Here is a 9890-nt window from a genome sequence, read left to right as displayed (position 1 = left end):
GTTAGGCTGATTATGTAAGAAATAAGTGTGTGAATAGTGACCTACCTGCTCATGCATGAAGCGAATAAAAGAAAACTGCAAATCACTTGACACATGTAAAGATAATGTTGATCATCCAAACTAGGGTTAAGACTCATTCAAAGCATAAATTAGAACTTTATTTTATTATTACAATATTACAAAAAGAGTAGCACAACTCTCACGCTCTTGCCTCTTATCTGTCGTACAGAATGACACAAAAGAAAGGCTTATGGACCTTCTTCCATTTCACAGCAATAGTACAAGAAACAAAGGAGAAAATAAAATTTAAATAACAAGCAAATCAAGTATTATAAATAGTCACAACTGCAAACTGAAGCTTTGAAACTTGGAAAAAAAAAAGTTACAACTCTGTAACTACACGTTGCTAAAATATATAATTACAAAATATTACTCCTTTTCTTGCTTTCCATAATAAAGAATCTCTAAGGAATTGCCTGTCTATTCAACAAAACTTCATAAAATTAAAAAGACCAGAAAAGAAAATGCTGTTTCTGTGTATCCTTACCATCTTCTTTCTCCTTATTGTTTGGGGTTTTCAGTAAAACCATGCTCATTTGCAAAGGAAAGTCCAAGGACCAAACACTTAAGGCTTTTTAAGGGCTGTTAGGGAGTTAGGTGAACAAAACATGGGCGTCATTGTGTTTATACACACACACACACACACACACACACACACACACACACTCTCTCTCTTACACACACACACACACACACACACATACACGCGCACACACACCCTGAACTCTACCCACATCAGCAGGCAACATTCACACACACAATCATTACATTTTTTAAAGTTACAGTAGTCTAGTAGGTAAGCCAGTGTACAATAAAATAAACAATGCATTTGCTGTTTCACTTTAAACTCAAAAGTCAGTTTTGTTTACCTCTGATCTTGCAAGTGATCAATTTGGTCTTTTCAGCCGGACTTCACATCAGAATCAGTAGCAACTACACAAAACTTAATTCACTTAAGTTCCTGCTGTCGGGATCAAAACTCTGGTTAGACTCTACATGACATTAGTAACACTATTATTTCTTCTACTCCAGAGTTTTGTCCTCGTCACTAAGTCGTCTCCTTCAAAACAAAGAATCTCAACATTCAAGTAATACATTTGTCATGGTTACAGAAATGATCTGAAAAAGGAAACAAAAACAAAATGGCACATCTTCATAACCGCGTGTCCTTGATAACCTGACTTTGGCCATTTTAAGGTTTGAGAGTTAAGCTTCTTCTGCACTTAACCTTTCGCCGTCTTGTTGCCAATCCTTCCTGGCACTGACAAAAGTCTTTTTTTAAACACCTGAATTCGTTGCAGCATTGAAAGCAGATCAGAGCATCACCTTTTTTTTTTTCTTTTTCTTTTTTAAACATATTTGCTCCCTGCTGGATCTTTACTATGTACAAACAACTTGATTACATGCTTCCTTAACTGACAGAGAGGAATCTACCTTGAATAATAAATAATTACATTTAAAAAGAATGAAACCTCGGTGTACATGTGCATACTGCAAGCTGTGGTTTGTAGTCTCCAGTGTCTGATAGCTTTGCATTGTAACAAGATCATTACTCTCTGTTAAGTCCTCTAATGATTGTGTTTGATCTTGGAGTTAATATGAGATCTGAGCATCAACACCAAAAATGAAAATGAGTCACTTGTCTGATAAAACAAAACCAAAAAATTCCTGACAAAACAAAAAAAAAAAACACCCGTCTGTAAATGTTTGAGCAGGGATCCATCTGCTTTTCTTCTTTCTTACATGCATAAGAAAACTTCACTGATAGGACTGAAGTTGAAATAACGCAGGATCAGTTAAGACCCAGGCACACAGTTAGACGAGTGTGATAGAGGGAATGACACACACAGTACAGACATGTTCACACACGCACATGAAAAAAGTTCCCTAAAGTGCCAGGTGAAGCACTCATCATTAACAAAAAAATAAAAAAAAGTAGCAATTGATCACTTGCAAGATTTATTGAAAAAAAAGAACAAAAAATACTGTTCTTCATTAAATATATTAATTTACCCTCTTTAACATTAGCGGTCATTTGTTTAAGTTATCAATTTAGTTTTATTCACGTGTTTCCTTTCTTAAGACTAAACAAAGGGGTTTGATAACTGTTGTGTAGACAAGGCCATAGCTTATCTGTACCCTGGGTGCTGGATGAGAGCGGTTCTGCCATCCCCAACCTCTGGCCCGACCCTGCTCAGAGTCGGCCTTTGCATCTTGCCCATCAACCCTAGATTCTGATCGCGGAAGTAGGGCGTCTGGAAGTCCCCACCCAAGTAATCTGCCGTTTGCATCAGAGTCGTCTGGGTGGAGGAGGTGGAGGAGGAGCTCGCTCCTAGCCTGTAATGGGGAGCCCCAGGGGGCCCACAGTCTAGCGTGGTGCAGCCCCCTGGGCCCGCACCGTGGAATGGCATGGCTACGTCCTGAGACCCGGAGCTGTCACTGTTGGGTGTGGGGAGGATGCTGCTGTTCCAAATGTGGGACTGGAAGTAGTGACCATTAGTGTAGTGGGCCATGGGACCGGGCATGCCGTTGTTGTTGACGGGGGGAGAGGGGGTGGGCCTCTCTATGGGAGGTTTCAGTGTGTAAGGCTGACCCACACACACCTCTGCAGGGTAGCCCATGCCCTTAAAATGGAAGGTGGGGTCCCTGGAAGAGTGCTTGCAGAGGTGGGTCCCACCGTTCTGAATGTGGGGTACGTGGGCCAACTGGTGCTGATTCCAAGAGCGCATCTTCTGCTGCTGCGTGTTGTGTTGTATCTGCTGCTGCTGCTGATTCAGATGCTGCTGCAGGTGGTGCTGCTGCTTGAGATCAGTGTGGCTGGAAGGCAAGTGGTTCATAGCAGCCACGCTGGGCGGAGGGTGGGCTCCCACCGGGGCCGTGGCTTTCTCTTGAGCGCCAATAATGCAGTTGGGTGGGGGGAAGCCAGGGGTGGCAGGGTTGCTGTGCATGGAGACCCTGGAGCAGGCGCTGATAAGCAGGTTGCGACTGATGGGGCTGGGGTTGGCGATCTGGCCCTCGCACATGGAGGTGGCTCCTGCGCCTTGGGCTCGAGCTTGGCAGAACTGGTTGATCTGATGCACGATGGTGCTCAAGTCGGCCTGGTGGCCCTGGTGCAGCCCAGCGGCCATTGAGAGTGGAATGGTTGAGGTAGAAACGGTAACATTAGGTGGTGCATCGCCATCTGGCAGCTTTCTGCCCCCCTGCAGGCCGGGCGGCGGCTGCTGCTGAAGGTGCTGCTGCTGAAGCATGACAGTAGGGGGCCCCTGCGGTTGGCCAAGGGCTGGGTGCTGAGACAGAGTCTGAAGTCTGGGTGGGCCCTGAGGGTGCTGGGCCATGGGGGGAGGGTGTCTGAGGCTCTGGGTGTGACCCTGGTGCTGAGGGAGGGGCATCTGTAGAGTCTGAGGTGGGTCCTGCGGTTGGAGGGGTAAGCTTTGCTGCGACCTGGGAAGGTTCGGCAGAGTCGGGTGGTGGTTTAAAGTGCTGGTCGAAGCCACTTGGTACGGTCCCGTGGGGGGGTTCATGATGACTTCAGGGTGCAAGCGAGCCCGGCTGCCGTCGAAATCCTTTAGGATGCCTTTGACTGTGGGCACCTTGACGATAGCAAGGAGGCCGGTCTTGGCACTGGCCTGAGACGACGGGTACGGGCTGTAGCGCTGGCCTGACGTATCCAGCCCGTTGACCGTACGGCGCACGTGGTTTCTCTGGGGGACCTTGACGCTGTTGGGGAAGATCTTGATGGTGAGGGGGTTGTTGGCAACCTTCTTAGCATATGCATCCAATTCTGCAGGGGTTGGAAATGGAGCGGATCTCATCCTTTGTGTGGTGTCCCCTGGGGCGGAGGACAGGACAGGTCAGAGGTAAGACAGAGACAGAAGACATGAAACAAAGAGAACGGGGAAAGAGGCTCAATGAGAGAGATAACAATCCAGGTAGAAGTGTATATACCACAAAAGAGCACATCAGTGTAATCTGAGCAGCTGAGAGGAACCCGATTTTGGAGGGCGCTCTCATATTCCATACCTCCCTGTTTTCCTGCTCAGACCCTCACAGCTCCTCTCACGAGAGACAAGATTTCATTCTCAGCTGAACTACTTGGGCCAACACATCCCCAGTCTACAATCCAATTTTGTGGTCGCGTCTGTAACTTTGAGGTCAGGAGCTTTTAGTGGCCTTAATTGACGTAGCATCCGGGCAAACAATAAGTATGCAGCTGGGGGGGTGGGGGTGGGGGGGGGGTGCTGCTGCTGCTCGCTACTGACTCACAAAATAAACAAAGAGTGAGCGAGGCAGCGATGGTCCCCTGTGGCTGCTTTGGGGAGAGGGAAAGAAAGAGATAGACGCAGAGAGCAGAGCTCCATGACAGCAGACAAGTAATCAGACACAGCAGCAGCAGCGGCTCTGATCTGCGGGAACACCTCCCAGGCCTCAGCTCGCAGACATTCGTTATACCTGCTAAGCACCGTGGTTAAATTTAACAGTGTCAAAGTGACAATGTGAACATGATTATGTGTTTGTGCATGTGTGAGCGCAAGGGTGCGTTTCATTCATGAGCCTGTTTAAAATGCAGGTGTTGGCTAATGTGTCAGTATCTTGTACAAATTGTACCGTTTTCGGTCCGTGTGGATGTGACTGTGTCTCATTTTAACGTGACTGTGCTCCTTTCCACTCACACTGAGAGTCAGTGATAATGGCTTTGGAGAATGACAGGCTCGTCTCCCCGGTTTCCTCCATCTCGCTGTCCCGATCACCTCGGCTCCGTCAGTCTGACCCACTTACACCTCAACATTCAGACTGACGAGCGCAGTGATCACTGGTCACTAACTTTCTCAATAGTTTTGTTGGAGGGGTTATTTTCGGTGCAGGTAAAATAGATGTCATCACTACAGCTCCTTCACTCTGTTGTCGAGTGAGCAGTAACTTGAAATGTCTGAGTTGCTGGCAGAGGTCTGCGGTTTCATGCGGCCGTGGCTGTTACGCTCAGTCTCACAGAAGGCGGACTGGGCTTGAGGGATGAGGGATGGAGCTGAACTGTGAGCGCTGACACTGCGGCACCGAGAGTCGTGCCAACTGGCTAATTAATTCCTGCTTTATTTGTGAACAGGAAACAATGGGCAGCGATGTGCAGGGCTGGTATGGGGCGGCACACAGGGGGCTGCTGTGACTAAGTGTTCAGCCTGCTGATGGCAGCCTCATTAATGCAGGGGTCTGGGCCAAGGAGCTGGAGCTCGACACCCGACATCACTGAGGCCTAATGTCTGTCGCTGAATAAATGCCAGGGTAAGCAAACACAGATAAATGAACAGCAGCACACAGGCTCACAGACGTGCTGGGGATGGACTTCACCTGTCAAACGCAGGTGATGATAAACGACCTTGTTTGAAATGATGCGCCACATAGTGACATAGATGAAACAAATACAAAGGTAGTTTGATTTTACCAATCATCCCACCTAGCTTACAGGCTATTGGTGGGTTGTGCTCACACACCATGAAACTCCACAAAACCCTTCGATTAATGCAACTTGTTCGATCTCAGTTCTCTAGATATATTTAGAGCTTGTAAGATTCTGGCGCAGCCTCTGCAACCGTTGTCAAAACCTTATGTCAGTGTAGCTCTAGAAAGGGAGTGAGTAGGTGGGAGAGAGTACCATCAGCTGTTGCGATGAATAAAACATCTTTCACCATTTTAGCAGAATGAGATCTGCTGGATGAGAGCGGGACTGTGGACAGCATGAATGAACGGTACAGAAGAACACAGTAACTTTACATGTTTCATCTGTAACATCTGTAACATCTGTCAGGGTTTGCCTTCTGTCAGATGAGCTGAGTTGGGGATATCAGGGTACATACTGAGCCAACATGGAGGGAGAATGTTGGGGTAATCAATACGAGCAAAACTGATTGATCAGAGCTATTAATACCTATTTTCATCAGCTGAAAAAACCAAATGAAGATTTGGCGTCTAATAAAATGAAGCAGGCTTTGTTTAGTAGAAAACCCGTTAACTGTGGACATGATGAGATGATAACAAGATGTATAAATGTAATATAATATACATGAAATCAATTATAAATTAATGTGTCTTTAGTATTAAACAATGTGCTGTTTTAAAGACAGAGAGAAAAATATCTTTCACTTAAATAAAGCAAGAAAAACAGCAGCGAGCATGAAACTGGGAACAGTTATTTCTTTGCCACTGGCACTTGTATAATGAGTTTTATACTTAAGTTGTGAGACTCAGGCAAACAGCAAAGAAAGCAATGTCTATGTCTGGAAACTGACCAATCCATTAAATTGGAAAAGGGATTATACATTGTTAACAAAGCTTAGGCGGGCATTTTAGGGGGAAAAAAGCAAATCAGAAAAAAAAAAAAGAGTTTAACAAAACTGCTGTAAAATGTGTAATGAAACTGGTAAATCATGGTTTAGCATTGTTTCCCATAACCGTGGATAAAATCGACCTCTTGCTGTTTACATCTGTTTAAGGTCCTGGCAGCTGTTGATTATGTGTTCTAGTGAGCAAGTGTAGCTTATTAGCATTTCAACCTTAACCTGAAACCTGGATTAGTTGAAGAGCTTAAAGCATCAAGGGAGGGTTAATGAGGATATGAGTGAAGTTTGTGGGCGGCTGCTGGTGGCTACGAGCATATCATCTCTCAGATCTCCAGCTAAGCACGTTCCCAGGGAGGGAAACGGGGGAGAGAGGCCAGTCTGGCCATGCGTTAATTACCCCGCTGCTAGCTAGCTAGCTAGAACACAAGTGCACAGTCAGCAGGCACTAATTAGGGTTTCTTTTATTCAAACTACTGTTTTCATTGAACAAGGTTTAAGCAGCAGGGGGGGGCAGGGGCTCATGCTGCTGTAAACTGCAATTTTCACACAAGAGCAGGAAATTAGGTCTGAAGCTCCAGCGTCAAATTAGACACATGAATTTTCTCACATGAAGAAATAAAATCCTCCTTAACATTTCAGCAGACTTTTGAACAGAGCGTCCCACGCTGACAGATCAGCATCGCAAGACCTCTGAAAAATGGAAAATATTATGAGAAAGAGGAAGAGGAGATGGTTGCTTTTGATCTCAGTTGGGACTGAGATGTGAAAATCAGCCAAGCGGTCCAGCTGTACTCACTGTTTGTTCTGCCTGTAAGAGCTGAGGACCCAGGGCCACTTCCTGGCACTCGAGTCATCCTGCCTGGAGGATGAGCCGTTTTCTCCGTGACCCGCTGTGTCTCAGCGTACCTGATCTACTCCTCTGACAAGCCTTTACATTTCACAGCCTGCGCCTGTTCACAGTCACTCCCTGATGATAAATAGAGCAGCTGCTCCGGCCTCGTCTCTGACAGCAACCTGCAAGCTCGTAACTTTAAACGACTCTGCACAGACTCACCCGCAGGAGAGAAGGCGATCTGGAGCTCTTAGAAAATAGAGGGAGGGGGAAACGTCAAAAGACGAGATTCTGTAACGCAAGACGTCACGTTACAGTGCACTGAGTAGCTGCAGGGACAGAGGTCACACAAATCGAAGCTAATTTTGTAAACTCTCCATCTCCAACATTTTTTTTTTTTTCTGGGAACTAAAGACTGCAGAGTATTGAAGATCTAGTCTATGAGTTTCACCTAACAGCAGTCAAGCACATCTCCTCTGGAGTTAAACTGTCAAATTATCTTCAGTTCTGGGTAAATGACGGGGCTCTGGAGAGACGATGAGTCCCGTGGACAGCCAGGAGCGAGGCGGCGGTGTTACTGTAGGGCTGAGGCCTGGTTCTGGCTGTGTGGCAGCGCACAGGGAACTCACGCTTCAAAAATATGACAGCTGCACAACCTGCAGACATGCAGAAGGTGATCTACAGGGGCCGGATAGTGTATGTACAGGTTTTATTCTTTTTTGTTTGCTTTTTCCTGAGGTACTTTGATTAAAAAAAAAAAAAAAAGATTTAGTCTAAATGAAATACAGCTCTGTGCCTTTTGATGTAACACCATGTCTGTTAATAGTACTTTGAAGAGCAGATGAAAAGGAAAAGCATTATGAAAGAATGACGAGGAGGAAAAAAAAAAAAAACAACAAAAAAACAAAAAAAACAGATTGAAATTACACTTCTAGGAACTGCCGTGCAGTGGGAAGCATGCTCCATCACCAAAATGGATTACAGTGTTGGGCAGAAAAGCAAATTGAACTCCAGTTGCGCCTCGTGCTCTGATGTGTCTTAGTGTGTCACATAAAGGAAGAGCAGAGAAACTGTCTAGCTGATGGCTGCACCATGTCACAAGTCTGCCTGAGTGAGGCAGCAGACGCTGGCACTTAACAGACTCCCTCACGCTCGCTGATCTCCTGGGGGTTGGCTGATTACTGTGATTCTGAAATTACAGTCTTGATGAGCTGGAGCATTTTACAAAAAAAAAAAAATTGCTGCAGAAATGGGTCAGGCTGGGGCTGAGTTCTACTCAGAGAGAAACTGGCAGGAGGAAAAGGAGACGTAGACTTTTCATGATTGAACAAACAAGGCTGACCAACTGGATGGGCCACGATCAATGTCTGGGAAGGGACTGATTTTCTTGGGTACGACGTAGATGCAAGAATTTACATGGATTTACGTTTGAATGAGTTATAAAAAGGAATAAATGATCATTTGCACTTTTAAAAACTGTGAAATGTTAAAACGTGTTTAGGCTGAAGAGATAGACAGTGCTGCCGCCCCTCACACCCTACAGGGTCTGAGTTTGTCAGCAGTTGAGCTGTACAATTTAGACACATTGAGTTAACTGGGCCAGTTCAGACTAGTCTGCTGTTAAACCGGGGCAGCAGATTGTGTCTTAAATTCACTCACATTACAGGATCATCAGGGCAAAACCACTCAGGCACAATCTGTCTGCCGGCCTGACAGTAGCTGACTCTTCCTGATGGTGAAAAGTAACTGAGACGATCAGATGTAACACATGAGTGTGGCGATGATGTTGTAGTAAGCACACAGGACCAGACAGATCTTTAGGGGCGATAAGGGAGGGAGGGAGGGAGGGAGCGAGCTAGTTCACTGTTCATCAGCAAATTAATGGCGCAGTTCATCCTCATTTCCCTTGAAGACAGATCTGTGGTCCTGGAGCACAAAAATATTCTTTCTCTCTTTCTGGTTTTAACACAGAGATGGAGAAGAGAACCAGGCCAGGGCTGGCATGGGGATCTGACGTGGGGTGGGCAGCAGGATTGTAACAGCTTGGTTTATTGTGTGGGATGGTGGTGGTAGTTAATAGTGTGTGTGTGTGTGTGTGCGTGTGTGTGTGTGTGTGTGTGAGAGAGAGTGTGTGTCTCGAGATCAGTACTTACATTTCTGAAGTCCAGTGTTCATCTGCGTGTGGGGGAGAAGCTGGAGGGGGAGGTCACCTGGCCCCGGCAGACAGGCCAGCATTTCACACAGACACTAATGCAACATGGGACACACACTTCTCCTCACACTGCAGAGAGAGAGAGAGGGGGAGAGGGGGGGGGGAGAGGGGGGCGGTGGTCAGCAGTCAGACATAACTGCGAGGCAGCACATGGAGCGTGGCGATACAGAGGCTGGGTCCGGACTAATAGAACTCTGTGGCCGATCCCCGGAGGCTCGGGGCTGAGGGAGACATAGTTACCTTTCAATTAGAAACTGATTCACACCTGGAGCATCAGGTAAGGTGACATTTGATGCCAATAACAACTTCAATTAAACATCAAACAGCTGAAGTAAAACGGGCAGACTGGGCCCGAGGGGCTCGCAGCTTTAAATCGACTCAGTCCCTCCTCCTCCTCCTCCTCCTCCTCCTCCTCCTCCTCGCCCTGCATGTTAGTCAGCTAGTTGGACCCTGC

At 46.4% G+C, this 9890-nt stretch overlaps 1 protein-coding gene across 5 annotated transcripts in view; it reads right to left on the bottom strand.

The window, feature by feature from the left end:
• Positions 1 to 136: 136 nt before the first annotated feature.
• The window catches only part of fam222ba (family with sequence similarity 222 member Ba), a 33690-nt gene continuing 23936 nt past the window's right edge, over positions 137 to 9890 (bottom strand). For 4 of the 5 annotated variants that reach the window (XM_056397165.1, XM_056397162.1, XM_056397164.1 and 1 more), the window contains exons 2-3: positions 9378 to 9505; positions 137 to 3889 (exon numbers count right to left, since the gene is read on the bottom strand). In XM_056397165.1, coding sequence (XP_056253140.1) covers positions 2190 to 3889; positions 9378 to 9459 — 1782 coding nt within the window. In that variant the 5' untranslated portion in view covers positions 9460 to 9505 and the 3' untranslated portion in view covers positions 137 to 2189. The remainder of the gene's footprint in view (positions 3890 to 9377; positions 9506 to 9890) is intronic. The other variant, XM_056397166.1, reaches the window with a different exon arrangement.

The sequence above is a fragment of the Seriola aureovittata genome, chromosome 15 (assembly GCF_021018895.1).
Source record: "Seriola aureovittata isolate HTS-2021-v1 ecotype China chromosome 15, ASM2101889v1, whole genome shotgun sequence".
NCBI lineage: Eukaryota > Metazoa > Chordata > Actinopteri > Carangiformes > Carangidae > Seriola > Seriola aureovittata.
This window is presented reverse-complemented; position numbering and strand designations above follow the sequence as displayed.